The sequence below is a fragment of the Diplotaxodon limnothrissa genome, linkage group LG7 (assembly GCF_057381915.1).
Source record: "Diplotaxodon limnothrissa isolate DT_005_m linkage group LG7, D_limnothrissa_male_GT1.1, whole genome shotgun sequence".
In the NCBI taxonomy this organism is placed as follows: domain Eukaryota; kingdom Metazoa; phylum Chordata; class Actinopteri; order Cichliformes; family Cichlidae; genus Diplotaxodon; species Diplotaxodon limnothrissa.
In genome coordinates this window covers 40680853-40697951 of record NC_140602.1, presented here as the reverse complement: position 1 = coordinate 40697951, position 17099 = coordinate 40680853, and the positions used below count along the sequence as shown (strand labels likewise).

Below are 17099 nucleotides of genomic sequence, written 5' to 3'. Positions count from 1 at the left end.
AAGGTCATAGGAGAAAATGAAGGATGTGGCCTGTGCGTGTGGCATGAGCTCTAAACCCGCCTCAAATCTTCTGGATGAAGTGTCTCTATTAGCTGCTAATCCACCACAAATTTACTATAAAATCTGTGTAACATGTTTGTTCTTACCGAGGTAGAAAGTGAGGGTCGTCGTTACAAAGGACATGAAGTAAATCCCGACAGCGAAGGACACCATGCCGATCAGAATGAGCGAGGTGTCGCTGCAGCAGCGTCGAAACCCGATGACACCTATGTAACTGGTGAGGAAGATCACACAGCCTGCTGCATTTCCGTACCCCACCTGAAGAAAGAGGAAAAGAAATGAGAAAAAAAGAAGGGAGAGATGTTCAGCGATAGAGAGGCAATAATAAACAGACTATGCAACTAGACGCTGCAGCAGCGTCGAAACCCGATGACACCTATGTAACTGGTGAGGAAGATCACACAGCCTGCTGCATTTCCGTACCCCACCTGAAGAAAGAGGAAAAGAAATGAGAAAAAAAGAAGGGAGAGATGTTCAGCGATAGAGAGGCAATAATAAACAGACTATGCAACTAGAACAGATGGCATTAATGCTTAAGTGCCTTAAATCTGCATTATTTTTAATGACCATCAGGGGGCGACTCCTCTGGTTGCAGAAACACTCCTGGCTGTATAGACATTTGTGGGAAAACACGCCTCAGTTCCCTCAGTCTGTTCAGAAGACTACAGTCATACAGTCAGAAAGGAGGATGAACAAGGGTGTGCTCATTAGCTAACAACATACCAATCACCAACCAACCGATGGCTAAGCTTAGACACTAATATTTAGAATTGTCCCGTCTGCTTAAAATAGAGTTAAAACTAGCAGTGTTACTTTTATCCCATCTTTTTTGCATCAAATCACAAAAATGGGGTAAAAAAACTTACTAGAGTGGCATTCCAGCTGAGTGGTGCTCTCAGCACAAAGGCGCCCAGTACTTCAATGGCTCCGCCCACTGCAAAGTCGTACAGGATGGCAGCCACAAACAACAGAGCCACATTCACTCTGTTTATCTCAACAGGAGCCTCGACAACTGAAGAGTTAGTGGAGGCGCGTAACAGTAGGTGGCGGTTCTCCTCCGGCTCTCCATCGCTTACACCTTTCACCTTTAATAAAGACGGACATGCGTGGTATATGAGCTCGGCGAGGTGGTAGAGCGAGCACGTGTGGCTAAAACTGAAGGCAGAACATGAATAAAGATGGTTCTAGTTATAAGACACATAATTACAGATTAATGTAATTATTCACATTATTATTACAGCAGCATGTTTAATGATCGACAATTTAGCTTGCTGTTCTTTATTTTATGTCATAGATGTACTTTTAGGTCATTAGGTCATGGTGAGGTCACCAAAAAGAAAGAAGTTTTTTTTTTCTACTTTTGGCTCTGTATGATGTCAGTAGGATCAGATCCTCTGAATGTGGTTATCTCTACCTGGTGTTCAGAGCCCTTTTGTTTTGAAGGGGCAGCTAATCAGAAGAAACTTACCTTTAAGGGGGGAGGAGCTAGAAGCAAAGTGGATGAAGGGCCATTATAAAATATACTGTGAATCATGCAAAGCTGATTCACAGTATATTTTTTGATTCCAAGAATAAAAATAAAAATAAACAATTAGAAATACACAAAAAACACATGGCTACACTGGACCCCCGCCCCCTCTGAACCCTCTCACGTGCACACACTGACCTGCAGCAGGAAAATGGAGTGTAAGAGGCAGAGCAGATGCAGCAGTGTGCTGATGATAAGCAGGATGGTCCCATGTCCCAAACTGGAGCTGTACAGGTGGAACAGATGGCCAGAAGCGAGGCTGCCCACCACGCCTGCTAACCCATACATGAACTCCACCCTCATCAACACCTGCAAGGGGGCACAGGGTTATTTCTTTTAATATAAATCAGTTAAGTCTGTGAAGGTTCTCAGTCAGGAGAGACCAAACAGCCACTTCACAAGAGCATGGCACAACACAGAAGAGCCACCTCCACAGGACAAGACTCAGCAGTCCATCTGCATCTTAAGGATAAAGGACACTCTTTCGAGGATGCCAATGTTCACATTTTGGACAGAGAGGACAGATGGTTTGAAAGAGGAGTGAAAGAAGCCATCTATGTCCACTGTGAGCGACCATCTTTGAACAGAGGCGGTGGTTTACGACACCAACTGTCTGCCATCTATAATCCAGTTTTGAGATCCCTTCCCAGACGCCTTAACGCCCACTCACATCCTGGGCCATCTGATCTCAGGAATTCGCATGATAAGGTGGGGCCAGGTTTCACAATGAACACACCCGAAACTCTGGCTGATTGGGACCCACGCCCAGTTTCACACCTTGGCTCAGGCGATTAGAGGATCATCAGGGGGTCCTTTTGTCCCTCTGTGGGGGGTCACTCCCACTAGGTTTATATCTGGGACTCTCCACCATTTGACCTTAGAACTGAAGAAGCTTCTCGGATGAGAGGTGAAACGTCTTCAAGCAACTTAAAGAAGTCCAGACGCTTTTCTCTGCAAGCTCCTTTGAATAAATCAGTTAAAGGAAACTGTTTTGCTTTTGTTTGGGTTTTTTTTTTCAGTTCAATTCAGCTGAATCATGGAGTAAAAGCCATCTGTCACAACGGGTTTGGGGGTGAAGGGAGGCAAACAGGACAAAGAAACACTGTGGAAGAGGGCAAGAGTAGTAATAATAACTTAATAATAACTAATGACTACATGCAGATTGGTGTATTAACACAGGGAGTGAAGATGAAACGGTGCATCATGGGAAGCTCCCAGCTTTCTAGGCCTATTGCAGCACAACTAAGGAAGGATTCAGGGTCACTTGATCTAGAACTATCATCATGCTTTATCAAAAAGGAAAGTCTTAAGTTTAATCTTAAAAGTAGAGAGGGAATCCAGACTGGGAGCTGGCTCCACAGCAGAGGGGGCTAACCCCTGGGTGATTTGGTAATTAAATGTAATTTTCTTTTTGACCGCCTGTGTGCATATAACATGCTTCCTGAAGCACAGTACTCTCAGACTAAGAGGGGGAAAGTGTTTATGGCTTTATGTTAAAAGTTTAAGCTTACTTTTTTTTTTAAGTTCACTGAATATATATTTGAGTTGTATTGTGTTTCTTTTAGGTACAACATCTGTATTGCATAGATTTTAGTTAAAAGAGGTGACGCAGACTCGTATATCGACCAATTGTGCTCACATGAGCAATAAAACCTAAAGGCCATTTTTAAATAAGGGAAATCCCTGAAAACAATAATAGCGAAAGACTGAAAAATCTGGAAAAAAAAAAAGAGAGAGAGAGAAAGAAAGAAACGGTCTTCTTTAATGGCCCAACTTATTCGTTTATATCCTTGTAATTCTTAGTTTTTGCACATTATCATCAGTTTTACAGTCAAACACAAAGTTTTGTGATTGAAAGTAAGTTATTTTGAGGCTCCTCTCGGCGCTCCTTCCACGGCTTTGCAGCTGCAGCACGCCTGTAACTCACCTTGGAGCGGTCGGCCGCCGTGGAGCCGAGTGAAGCTAGAGTCATTACACCGGGCCAATATGCGGTGAACCCGCCGGAGAGCCCGAGGACAGTCCCCGCCGCGAACATCACCTGCAGCGGCAGTTTTAGAACGACTACCAGGAGCAGGATGACCCTAGACAACAGGTAGCCGGTGAGGGGGGACACGATGGGGGCTTTCCTCCGGCCGCGGTCGCTCAGTCTTGCCAGGAACAGCGCAGGAAAGATGGGAGTCAGCTGGATAATGAGGTTGTTGATCATGTAGAAGTCGGTCATGGCTTTCTGCTGGGCATCCTCACTGGAGTGGCCCGGGTCGGTAGCGTTGGCACAGCGGTCCCAGACCACCATCTGCAGCGCGGTATCAAAGAGAGTGCTGCCCAGCTGCTCGAGCACGATGATCGGCTCGATCTGCCGAAGCATCGCGAAGGCTGCTTGACACAAGTTCGGTACCACCATGATCTGGATTATTGTAGCTTTGTAAAAAAAATAAAGATGACCGTCTTCTAGGACTGCTTCCGTCAGTAGTAAGTGAAGGGTGTGTGCGCGTGTGCTTCAAACTAAGCAGCCTCACCGAGGAAACACGCCCACTTCCTCATCCCCTGCTGCTGATCTGCTGGCTTCAGTGCACTCTGTCAGATTTTAGGAAACCACCTTCTTTCATCAGGCTCTGGGCCACTATTTACATTTTCATCATTACCATTTCTCTGTGCTCCCTATTATATCTCCACACAAATCATCTCTCGTTGCATTTATCTAGGTTTGAGATATAAAACTGAAACACAACTGAGCTGCAGTCCAAAACATGGCATTAGATATGAGCCCATTGAAGGCAGTTAATCCATCTCAGCTGGTATACTTTCATTTTCATTTACACTTTTAAATAAATTATCAGTGTGTGACTTTAAAATGTGAAAAATGCTGATAAAAGACCCAGCACGCACCACCCATGTAATTACACAGGTATTGCAAAGCCAAATCAAATGTGCAGTTCCTGTAAATTTCTATGAAGAGCTGTAGGCGAAGTAGATATCGCATGCATACAACAGCACATATACAGGCATTACCGCCAGCTCATTTCAAGGTAAACCAGAAAGCAGGTAATCCTCTAACAGGTGAAGCCTGAAACAGGAAACATTTAATTTCCTTCCAATAAACAGCAGTGACTGCAGTCTTTGTGGATAGGCTTCTGCTAGAGTGGTCTCTGTTGTATGTTGATAGAAATAATTTGAACTGAAAAAAAAGCACATTCACAATGGGTTCCCACAAGCTCAACAATGCACTAACCACAAGGTACTTTCAAAAGCTGCTGCTTACAGCTCACAAATAGAACTCAAGGAAGTGTCTGTGAAGGTTCTCAGTCATCCAGGTCATCGTAGTCAAAGGAGCTTGCAAAGAAAAGCGTCTGGACTTCTTTAAGTTGCTTGAAGACGTTTCACCTCTCATCCGAGAAGCTTCTTCAGTTCTAAGGTCAAATGGTGGAGAGTCCCAGATATAAACCTAGTGGGAGTGACCCCCCACAGAGGGACAAAAGGACCCCCTGATGATCCTCTAATCGCCTCAGCCAAGGTGTGAAACTGGGTGTGGGTCCCAATCAGCCAGAGTTTCGGGTGTGTTCATTGTGAAACCTGGCCCCACCTTATCATGCGAATTCCTGAGGTCAGATGGCCCAGGATGTGAGTGGGCGTTAAGGCGCCTGGGAAGGGATCTCAAAACTGGATTATAGATGGCAGAGAGTTGGTGTCGTAAACCCCCGCCTCTGTTCAAAGATGGTCGCTCACAGTGGACATAGATGGCTTCTTTCACTCCTCTTTCAAACCATCTGTCCTCTCTGTCCAAAATGTGAACATTGGCATCCTCGAAAGAGTGTCCTTTATCCTTAAGATGCAGATGGACTGCTGAGTCTTGTCCTGTGGAGGTGGCTCTCAGGCGATTAGAGGATCATCAGGGGGTCCTTTTGTCCCTCTGGGGGGGGGGATACTCCCACTAGGTTTATATCTGGGACTCTCCACCATTTGACCTTAGAACTGAAGAAGCTTCTCGGATGAGAGGTGAAACGTCTTCAAGCAACTTAAAGAAGTCCAGACGCTTTTCTTTGCAAGCTCCTTTGACAACTCAAGGAAGTGTTTGCTTGTTCAGTTCTGGTCCGATAATGAGACATACCTCCTTCAAAATGTTTGTAATGTAAAGTGTACTCTATGTATACTCCCTGGCCAAGTCAGTGGGTAGCTGTTCAACTGCTCCTTCATCATTCAATCATATGGAGACATAAGTTTTTAGGCAGGTAGACACAGTCAAAAAGACATAAATTCAAACTGTGCATCACAGTTAGGAAGATATGATCTAAGTGACTTTAAACACAGCATGGTTGTTGATGTCAGATAGACTTGTCTTAATATTTCACAAACTGCTCGTATGTTTACAGAGAAGGATCCAAAAAGAGAGAAAACATCCAGTAAGTGGCAGTTCTCTGGATGAAAATGCCCTGTTGATGTCAGAGAATGCGCAGAATGCTTTGAGCTGATAGGATGGCAACAGTAATTCAGTTAACCACAGAAGCAGATGGGCTACAGGAGCAGATCACACCAGGTGCCACTCCTGTCAGCTTAGAACAGGAAACGGAGACTGAAATTCTATTGTACACCAAAACGGGACAATATCCATCCATTCGTCCATTTTCAACTGCTTATCCAGATCACGGGTGCAGCAGTCTCTAACGTGAAGCCTAAATGTCCCTCTAACCAACTGCCTCATCCAGCTCTTCAGTAGGGGACACCGAGGCGTTTCCTGGGTATTCCTCTGGGCCTTATCCTGGTGGGACATCAGTCAGAACGCCTGGACAATAGAAGATTAGAAAAACTCAATCTCTGCTGCCACATTCAGAGGATAGGGTCACAGCAAAGTGTGAATGAAGTGTCCCTTTGGTTAGTGTATGTATATGGACAATGAAATGATCCCCCCACCTCCGCTTCCAGTATTAACACTGAAAACACATGCAAATGAACCACTCAGGAAACCCACATGTACAGGTTTTGTTTTTAATGAGAAAATATTCATAATATGTATAGTGGGTGTGTAACTGTGAGCCTTACATGTGCTATAAAATAACAAAGCAGAGTATGAGCATACAAGTGGTTAACATAGGAACAGGGGTTATACTGTGTTTATATTGTAGTAATAAGATTGCTTTATCACACACACAGACAGTGAGTTCCACACTGGAGAAGCTCTGTAGGCCGAAAACAAGCTACCAGCATTTAAAATGATAAATAAAATCATCTCTGCACCATAAATTCAAACATCAAAATCATAATAATAATAATTATAATAATAATAATAGATCACACCATTCAATAATTCCTCTGTGTGTACGTTTCATAAGCGACTCTAATGAGAACTTTGATTGGTTCCCACAAGGATGAAAACCTTTTCCGTCCTGTTGTCTTTTAGCCTTTAAGTCAAAAATAATCTCATACCAGCGTTAAAGACACTTCACCTCTGCTGCACCACAGAAGACCCTGAAAGGAGAACTTGGATGATTCTCTGGAACATATGTGTGGGTTTTAATATTATTTGTTCTGGGTTTGGTGGAAGTGGACACCGCAGAGGAATGAGTCCTTGATTTTCACTTTTGGTTTATGGCGTTTGTGCCACGCTTTCTTGACAAAGCATATCACAAGACAGTCGAGTGGAATAAGTTGCAAAGGGTGGCTTGACTTGATAGGTTAGTAGATGTCCAGCAATTACATCTGTGGTTTAGCTCAGCGTACATTCAGTGTGTTTGGAAGCAAAGAGAGAAGTTGCTGCCTTGCTGAAGGGCACTTGGACAGGTCAAAACTGTGACTTTTGGTTTACAAAAACGATGTTGTTTCTCCTCACATCTGGACGCAGAAACGAATCTCAAAGGCTACGACAGAGGAATACAATCAAAAGTTGTCCAGAAATACCGTTTCCACAGCCAGTTTGACACATTTCTACTTTTCATTTTAAATTAAAGACAGTCTGTTATACTCCAGGGAGAAGTGTGGTTGTGTTAAAGTGTATTTACTGTTTTACTCTTGAAGCTGAATCCTGTTTTTCCTCGTCACTTTGTATGATTTCAACACTTCAAAACACAAAATCAATGTCATTCTGCAAAATTCAGTCACAATACAGTTAGTAAAAAAACAAAAAAACCCTTACAAGCCCAACTTACAGCACAGCTCAGCGTCTCGAAAGACCTTTATTGCCTTCTTTTTGCCACTGCACTTTTTTTTCAGCTGTGCTTGTTTCAGGTTAGGAAAGGAGTGTGAATCCATTCGCACACTTGTACGCCTTAAAAAGGACGTGGAGAGCTCAGGCTGGTGGGTTTTCTCTAAATAACATTCTGTTTTGGTATAACGACTTCTTATAAAAACCTTTTTTGATTATTTTTTTCATCAAACTTTATCCTCGGCTAGCAAGTAGATACAGACGTTCATAGGTCAAATACACAGTCCTACCTCAGTATAATACATGAAACAACTGCTTACATCATCAGAAAGCACAGGTCAACAAAGCGACGTAGCCAACAAAAGTAAAATAAGTGATTTTTTTATATAAAACCCCTGACCCAGCCCTTTAATTAACACACAAATTCACTCAAATGGTGTAAGCACTACCAGCAGGTAGTGCTACCCCCCCCTTTCTGTTTGCACTGGAAAAGAAGCGATTACAGGCAAACTTTCTATCTAAGGTGGTTGCTTATTTTCCCTAAGGTCTACCGACAGTGTAGTAATGCAGGATAGGAGAGGATACAATACATACCGTTCACCGACAAGCACTGGCGGTCTAAGGCAAGTTTAGTTTTGCTAATTTCTTGACTAGCATTTAACACAAAAAGGATGCTGACTGCTCAAAATTCAGTAAAGATGCTTGACAAGAAGGCAAAAGCTCCTGGCAAGCGTGTCAAACTTGTGTCATATCTGCACTGTGCCATTATGGGCTCTGAAAGTGACGCTTTGGGGCACCTTTCGGTTCGGTTCTTGGAAAACACAGCAGCTTTCCAGTAGTAAATCCAGGTAAAAGTATTTCTGAAATTACAAAAACTAAGAGGGTGATCTGGCCTCTCCTTGTCTACTTCCTCTCAGAACTTTCTTTTTTTGAATAGCTGCATCTGCCTATCTTTTATATCGTCCTCTTGATTAAAAGCGTTCCACACTTTCAGAAGATGACTGTGGTTATTATATAGCACGCGCAGATGAAACCACCATCAGAGAGTCTCAGGCAACCAGTCAAAATAAAAGCTTTAGATCTTATTTGAATAATAGCATAAAGGTGAAAAATCCTAAGAATATTTCAGTCATTTAGCATCTACCAGCTATTAAAAACACTAAACGTTGCTCTAAAACCACCATCAAACACCTTTGAAGTGTCTCTTTTATTGCTGACCACCTTCACATATTTCCCACATCCTCAGCCCCTTAACATGCTAATATACCTTCAGTTTTCAGGTCCAAAAAGCCCCACTGGTTCACACTGCTGGGGTCATGTGATCTTCAGATACTCTTAATAAAATAAATAGTTTTCCTTCCTGCTTTCTCACTTTTCCTTCAGTCTTTCTCTTCCTTCATTCTCTCCAATTGGCTTGTTAGTTGTCTCTGAAGGGAGTTTTTTACTCCTCCTCCTCCTCCTCTTCTTCCTCCTCTTCCTCTTCTTCCTTGCCTTCCTCATTGGCATAGATGCCGGCTTCCCACTTCAGCGCCATGTCGCTTTTCCTCCTGGTCACACGAGTGGCCTCCAGAACCTGATGATTACAAAGCAACCAATCAGATGCAAGTGCGACCGGGAGCAATGTAATTGTTACAAACATAAAAAACAACAACAACAAAAACCCCAAAACACGCACGCCACAGTGACTTTAACATGACATGCAGTGTATGTCAAACACTGAGGGCGCGCACATCTAATCACTTTAATTAAATGACAAAAATAAAGAGCACCTGCAGTGTTTGACAGCAACAACAAAAGTAACTTTACTCCATTTCAGGGAAAATTCATGCTTGAACACCACATTAAACGTGTCCAGTCATTATTCCTCTCCCACACCCATGCTGATACTCACAATCACCTTCAAGCAGACAGACAAGGACAAGGGGAAAAGATTTCTTTGTCAACTGGAATCCAGGGTAGATCAGGACAGGGTGTAGGTGAAGTGGATTGTGGGTAGTGGCAGAGGGCTGACAGCAGTCATGATGATAGAAAAGTATGGACATGAGCTTCTCAAAGCTTAGGCCAATTACGTAGTGTCAGATTGAAGCACACCCAAGTACCGTATCTTTTAACGACTACACACTTTTGAATATCATTTACAAACATATTTATCATATATAGCTATATGGCACCATTAAAATGGCTCCTTCTGTTTTAAATATTGAAAGAAACTTTTTAAATCAACACTCTATACAGCATGTACATAAATTGGAATGTGTGGATTAAAGGTTCACACCAAATCCACGGACAAGCACATGCAGCACCAACACCACAGAGCAGAACAAGGAAATGAGAGTACAACCAGACCTGGGAGCAGACATAAAAACACATGTGGGTTTTGTTCAGAAAGTGCCCTGTCTATGGTTTCCAATCTACCATCTACATTTTCAGCACTGGTTTCATTTCTAAAAGACTGACTGAAGGACAATTAGAAGATGAAAACAACAAAGTGGAAGTGGAACTCTTCTCATTCTGACTCTGTAACTGGACTCGGGAAGTCAAAATCACTGTGAATAGGCAGTTTCTTCAGGTGACACTGATACATGCTACACTTCTGTGCAAAGGTTTTAGGTAATAAACACATTTAGATTCTTATTATTAATAACTGAATGTAATGAGGGACCCAAAGTCCAATTAATAAATTATGATCCCAACGATCCAATGAGACACACACAAGTAATGCAAATTTAAACTCACTCTGATTATTTTAATAGAGCTCTTTTTTTATAAAAAGGTTTTTATTACAGGAGCTTCATGTTTATTGCTCAGCTGGGAGTTTGATGATGTTCAAAACATAACAGCAGGTTATGGTATTAAAGGAAACCACATTCATAACTGTAACTTCTTTTCTTTCATAGAGGATAATCCAGTATATTCTCAGCTAACGGGGTGGAAGCACTGAAGCACTTTTCCTGAGTCTTTAGAGAATCCAGCCAACTCTTAGTATGGCTCCCATGGGCCACTTAGTCCAAATACTCTTCCTAAACAAAACTGACTATTCAAGCTCACCCTAGTATCAACACTGACTCAGAAATAGCTTATTTTGAATCCAGAGAGGCCATGATGCTGTAAAGGGAAAGGGTCCTCACACTAAATATTAACCAGATTTCTTTTTATTGTACCCTGAAGAAAGCTTTATGGAAGTGGATCTAAATCCATCCTTAGTTCACGTTTAGTACCTGAAACTTTTGCACAGCACTGCATAAAGCTGATTTTTGCCATCTACTTGGACTCTGTTGTATATGAATCTAATGTGTATGGTCTGACCCAGGTCTGTCAGTAAAGGCAGTTACAGGAGGGAAGAGATTCCTCAGGTACCTCAGTGGTTACCTCGTTAGCCAGCAACAAACGGGCATACTGATCAAGAAGCAGGAGAGAAGCAACAGTACACGAAGTCAACACATGTGATGCCATCATGGATAAACAAAAGCACAATTAGCAACAACATCAGCATTTAACAACTGCGCAGCAGAGATGTTTGTGTGGAATAAATTCAGTGAAGTAACTTGAAGTATGTGATCTTACAGCAGCTGGAATGAAATGTTCCCTCCCAGTGGATCTGCTGTGTGTGAATATGAATTTGAGCGTGCGGTGCTCATGAACTGAAAAGTGAAACTTCTGTCTGTCATTTCTGATTACGCAACATTTCCAACAATTTCTTTGTGTTTGCGTGCCAAACCTTTCACCTTTTCGTGAGACCCCATTTTGAATACATAAGCGTTCTGGTGTCGAATTACATTTATTACAAAACATTAAAAAAAAGACAAAAACATGGGGTCAGGACAGAAAGCCCCTCTTACTTTCACTCTGACTGTTTGACTCTCTTCTCTTCCAGGCTGGGAATTACCCTTTGGTGATGTACAGTATGTGCTCATACCAGGTCACGGGCGTTGACATTTAGGGGAGGTGATTTAACCAAAGCCCGGCTGAACAAATACGTATTATGTGACAAACTGGGTCATCTCTTGGCACTTTCACAGAGATCAGGGGATTTATAATAACTGATGCTCACAACTACTACATTAGTTTGTGGTGCTTTGTATTACGCGTTTTCTGCAACAGAAAGCTTTTGATTTTGCAGTGAAAAGCACCTCAGTCTCTTTCTCTTATTCTGTGTCTAGTCATTTATCTTTCCCTGGGTTGAAATACTTACACTGTTGTCCTCAATTTTCTCTCTCCTCTTCACTTTGTGTGTTTCGTAGTCTTCCATAAGAGTCTGCATGAAGTTTTTGGGTCGTGATCCTCCAGAGTCCTCGCTGCCAGCATCAGACAGGGCTCCTTCAGAGGTCGAGGGGGAGACAGGTGGCGCAGGTCGAACTTTCTCAATCTTTCCTGCAAACCCCAAAAATAAAAAAAATAAAAAAAATCCATACTATGGGTTATTTAAACATTTTTTTAGTTCTTTTCTTTTTAAAAATTGTTACATTTACATCGTTTGGAGCCAAAGCTATTGTTCTTAGATATACATAAGACACAGAAAACCTGTGCTCTGCCTGCTATGACTGAGGAAAGAGCATGCAAGCAGTCATTTTGTGGGTGGTTGGACTGACTGATTCTTATACAGCACTTTTTTACTTGAGCACTCAAAATCTAGCTTTATACAACATGCCTCATTCACACCCATTCACACAAGCACTTTTTCTATACTTAAGTGCTTTCTATCTAACATTCACACACATAGATACTCGGATGGACGCATTAAAGAGCATTTTAATCTTCAGTATCTTGCCTAAGAATACTTTGACACACAGACTGGAGCAGTCGGGGATCTGACCAACTTCCAATTAGTAGATGACCTTTTCTACCTCATGAGCTACTTTTAGACCATTTCTAACATAGGGCTTTTCCTCCTTTACCACTCTAGAATAATACAGCATGAACTTTTCCTTGTGCTGCTGGCTGCATGGCTCTCTTCTGTTAAAAAAAGAAGCTAAAAAAACCTCTTTCTTTTAGTCACAGGAATTCATAAACAGCAAATTTACATGCTAATATTTACCCATTAGCTTTCCAACTGAGTAATGTTGAAGTTGATGGGTTGATTCTGGCATTTAAAATAAACTAATAAGCTTGTTAACTGTATGACTGTATGACCCTTGTGAGGACCTGCAGTACTAACTGACCTGGCGCTGTCCGTGCTGTCAATGTGAGTCTAGTTGGCAAACTGTTGCTCTTCATCTTATCTGTGGGGGAAATAGTGGCGTGCCGCATCCCCGTCCTCACAGGTCCATGACTACTGCTGGAAGTGCCGCTGGGCCGGACAACAACGGTAGGCTGCACCTCCCTCTGCTTCTTCAGTTCTTCCTCTCTCTGCTGAGCTGCTCGGATCTCCTCTTCAATCATGGACAGAGTTCGCTGCTTCTTGGAGCGCAGGCGGAACGGGCCACTAGCCGCCTCCACCTCTGGCCCTCGCGCTGCTGTCGCCGTGCTACGCAGTTCAGCCGCCTCTGAGTATTTACTGAAGTAGCTGAACTCTGGTTTCTCTGGGCTTGGAGGAGACGGGGGACGGTATACAGGGGTTGGCCTAGAGACAGGAGCTGTTGTGGCAGGAGCAGGCACAGGCGCAGGAGCTGGGGCTGGAGCTGATGAAGCAAGCGCTCTGGTGTAGGAGGACTGGATTTTAATCCTGGGACCTCCGTCTCTGGGCCTCTGTGGTGGTGAGACAGGCTGAGACGGTGGAGGAGAAGGCGTCTGGAGCTGTGATTGTGCTGGTCTTGGGGACTGCTGTTGCTTCTGAGCCTCTTGTGATTCTGATGGCTTCTCTTGGGAAACAACTCTCACCACTGGCTGCCTGTCTGGCTGTGGGGATGAGTTGGATGGCGCAGGACTGGAGGACACAAGTGACTGGAAACTGGGGGCTCCACCAGAAGACACAGGGGAGGAAGAAACTGGCACTGGGCTGCTTGTGGATACAGAGCATGGAGATGCAGGGGTACTCAGCTGTGAAGAATTCAAGTCAGCTTGCTGCCAGTCTTCTACGTTTTCAGCTGCTAGGGCATTTTGGATGGCATTTTGAACAAGAACCCCAGCGTGGTACTCCAGCTCATCTTCTGTTGGACTGCCACTCATCTGCCCGTTGACTGGAGTAGTTGGCTGAGGGGTAGGTGGTGACACAGGGGTAAGTGGCAATGGGGTAGGGGGTAGCGAAGCCCCGCTGTCAGAAACGTTATCCAAGCTAAATATAGTAGTGTCCTGAGAGCGGACTGATAACTCGTCCAGTCCTGAGTCAGACTCCTCTGGGTGAAAAGCTGGATGAAAATGACCTTTTGCTTCCTCTTCCTCAGGTAGGATTGTCATCACAGCTAGCGCACATGTGAATTCATCTTTAGTTCTTTCATCAGACCAGGTCACGTGCGTCTCCCCAGTTTCTGCAACAATGTCACTGCTCCCGTGGCTGCCCCTGGCTGTGGATTTCGAGAAGGGTTTGGCAGAGTATATTTGAGGAGCTACATCCTTCTTGGTAGCCTCCCCTTGCAAAAACTGCTTCCTAGCAGAGGAGAAGTTGATCTGCTCCTCCACGATGTCCTCCTTCCTGGTTAGCTCCGAATCAAGGGTTACCACTGTGGGAGGGCCTGACACCTGAGGCTGCAAAACAGATGAGAGTACAGAATACAAAAGAGTCAATTAGAAAACTGCACAGCAATGAGGCTTAAGACATCTTTATTTAATCTATTACAGTCCAAATTTATCATGCTTCCTCAAAGTCAAAGAACATGTTTGAGTGTGTGAGCTTGAGCTCCTTTGTTTTGTGCATGTGTTTGTGTGTCTTACCTGTGTGTATGCATAAGTGTGATTATGTCGCTGCTGTTTCCTCTCCTGGTACTTCCTGAGAGACTCGAGCTTATCTGCCTCTAGCTGTTCTTCCAAAGGGATCTTGAATGATTTGAAACAACAAAATGGCAAATCAATCAATTTGTCATTAGGACAACACAGTTTAAATGAAAAACGAAAACTACCAGAGATTAAATGGTGATCTACCTCCTGAGGAGGGTTCCACCAGCGCTGAGCAATCGAAGGGTTTTTCTTCACTGCCTGGTCTCTGATCAGCTCCTGACGCTCACGCTCCAATTCCTGAACCTGACATGGAAAAACAAACCAGGAGAAGAAGAGTGTGAAAATGTACAAAGAGAATTTCCAATAAACTAGTGCACCAACAAGGAAACAAAGAAAGTTTTTATTGTGTATTGTGTACTGGTTAATGCCATCTTACAAGTAATGCTAACAGCTTTTCAAGCAACGTCAGTGTCACACAATCGTGTTGCGGTAAAATCACAGCAGTTGTGTCTCGATCATTCAGTGTAAGGTGCTCATAAATCTCAGTCAGAGCTGTCTTTTTTTCAGAACAAACCACTAAAGCTCTTTCTGTGTCTGTTCCATTACTCAGCAGTTTTTCTTCCTTGGAAATCTGCAGCATGACGGGAACAATTTCTCAAGGAATTAAGTTGTACTCCTTGCAAATAGTAACCTTGCAAAATCCCGAGTCTTTGCCAAATCTTTTAGTGTATGAGTAAGTGTAACTATTGTGGGAAAGTGTCGCAGTTTCAGGCTTCTCCTGAGGCCTGTGGGAGGTTACATTTTGGACTGTGGTCTTAGTATGACGCTTTAATATTACTTAGGATCAAAAACAGTGTTTTGAGCCCCTTCTGTTGATAGAATTTCAGGGGATTGCCATTGTTTCTATTTATGTTACCACATATGTCTTTTTGAGCTTTGATGTCATATCATGAGTCACTGACAGTTGCCACACACTTTCAATTTCAAAATTCCTTCCTTCAAGCCTGTATTTCACAATTCAATATGAAGTCTTATGTGGCAGTAAGATTACAGTGATCTCAGTCATGACCTTTCTACTTACGTAGTTTGTACATTAAAAAATGTTTCCAGGTGTTTTATATTTTGTATAGTAATAATGAAGGAACACTGGTCTTTAAGAGTAGGCCTCTGGTATTAAAATAGAGCAACTGAAAGCAAGTACATTTTTTGCATTAAGTACTAATCATTTCATTTTATTTTGTTGTTTTTCGTGTTAGAATGGTTATTTATCATTATAAACAAAAGCATGCTAGTGAATGGGGTAAACCTACCCCAAGTAACTCATCTTTGCTTGTTTTACATCATTTTTGTTTTCATAAGACATGATTTGATAAAACAAACCGTGGTCTCCTGTGGCTGTGTTTCTGAATAGCGTATTTGTTACAGTCTGATACATTATCCAGCAGCCTTTTACCTCCTCTGAGGGACGTCTCCTCGTCACCCTGACCTGCTGCTCCTCTCCAGGGGTGAACAGCTTGGCCGGGCGTTTCTCCTCCTGAAATGCTCGCAGCTCAAACTTTGCCCTGCTGCCCCCAGACTCGTCTCCCTGCGCGTGCCCGTTGGTTTTAACGGCAGACTCGTCCTGGTGGAGAAACGTGGTTTGTTTTTGTCCCTCCACAACGATCGAGTGGTGATTGACAGGGGAGGAGGGTGACACACACACAGAAGGAGAAGTTCCATCTATGCTGATGGGTTTGGTGTGACGTGACAGAGAGGAGTTCCCATTTGTGGGTGTGTCTGAGGCTGCATCTAACACCTGGTCCAGGTAGCAGATCTCCTGTGGAAACAACAGTCATATTTCAAAATACTGTGACAGAATGTGCCGCCAATTTCAAATAATAAAACAAGAAGTTAAAACCTTTTAGTTAACTTGTTTTGATCTGCATACCTGCACTACCTCACAGTCAGGAGTCTCTACTTTCATTCCAACTGGACTGTGGGCTCTGTTACTGGGACTGCTGAGACAGTCGTGCTGGATCTGCTGGCTCTCCAGTTCCATGGCTGCAGGCCTGTCAGTGATAACGCTGACTGACTCCTGGAAACTGACAGTTTTCAGGGCTCGCTCTCTCGGGACTGAGTCACTGACATCCTCTGCTTGCCATGATTTCTGTCAACAAAGAAACATTGGTGTTTCAGAAGCTCTGCCGGCTGAAGCTGACTGATAGTTGGTTTAATAAAGACAATGTGGACATTTAATAACTTTAGATATTATTTTGAAAGGTCAGCCGCTTCTAACCACTATCATTTAGACACATCAATTCACACATGAATGTTCTTTGGTCTGCATTGCAGCAGAACACTGTGTTCTGACTGGTTCCCACCACTAAGGGGCGACAAAATACACACAGTTGCTCTGTATGACAGAAGACTGCTACAACAGTCAAAGCACTCAGGCGTTCTGTTTGCTATGTCAGCTTTGAAGACATTTCAGGTTGAAGATACACCTTTACACACATTCACTCGTCTTTTCTAGGAGGAGCTGCACTTAAGTGTTTCAGATTAAGCACCAGGCTCAGGGCCATGTTGTCA

General features: G+C 43.3%; 2 protein-coding genes across 4 annotated transcripts in view; both read right to left on the bottom strand.

Annotated features, from left to right (window-relative positions):
• The window catches only part of slc46a2 (solute carrier family 46 member 2), an 11374-nt gene extending 7277 nt beyond the window's left edge, over positions 1-4097 (bottom strand). The window contains exons 1-4 of the mRNA XM_085358070.1: positions 3516-4097; positions 1727-1897; positions 927-1145; positions 147-318 (exon numbers count right to left, since the gene is read on the bottom strand). Coding sequence (XP_085214196.1) covers positions 147-318; positions 927-1145; positions 1727-1897; positions 3516-3989 — 1036 coding nt within the window. The 5' untranslated portion in view covers positions 3990-4097. The remainder of the gene's footprint in view (positions 1-146; positions 319-926; positions 1146-1726; positions 1898-3515) is intronic.
• Positions 4098-6562: 2465 nt separating this feature from the next.
• The window catches only part of palm2akap2 (PALM2 and AKAP2 fusion), an 84632-nt gene continuing 74095 nt past the window's right edge, over positions 6563-17099 (bottom strand). For 2 of the 3 annotated variants that reach the window (XM_085359692.1, XM_085359694.1), the window contains 8 exons: positions 16459-16677; positions 15985-16347; positions 14736-14834; positions 14529-14630; positions 12881-14342; positions 11914-12092; positions 11079-11117; positions 6563-9294 (listed from right to left, as the gene is read on the bottom strand). In XM_085359692.1, the coding sequence (XP_085215818.1) occupies positions 9163-9294; positions 11079-11117; positions 11914-12092; positions 12881-14342; positions 14529-14630; positions 14736-14834; positions 15985-16347; positions 16459-16677 (2595 nt within the window). In that variant the 3' untranslated portion in view covers positions 6563-9162. The remainder of the gene's footprint in view (positions 9295-11078; positions 11118-11913; positions 12093-12880; positions 14343-14528; positions 14631-14735; positions 14835-15984; positions 16348-16458; positions 16678-17099) is intronic. The other variant, XM_085359693.1, reaches the window with a different exon arrangement.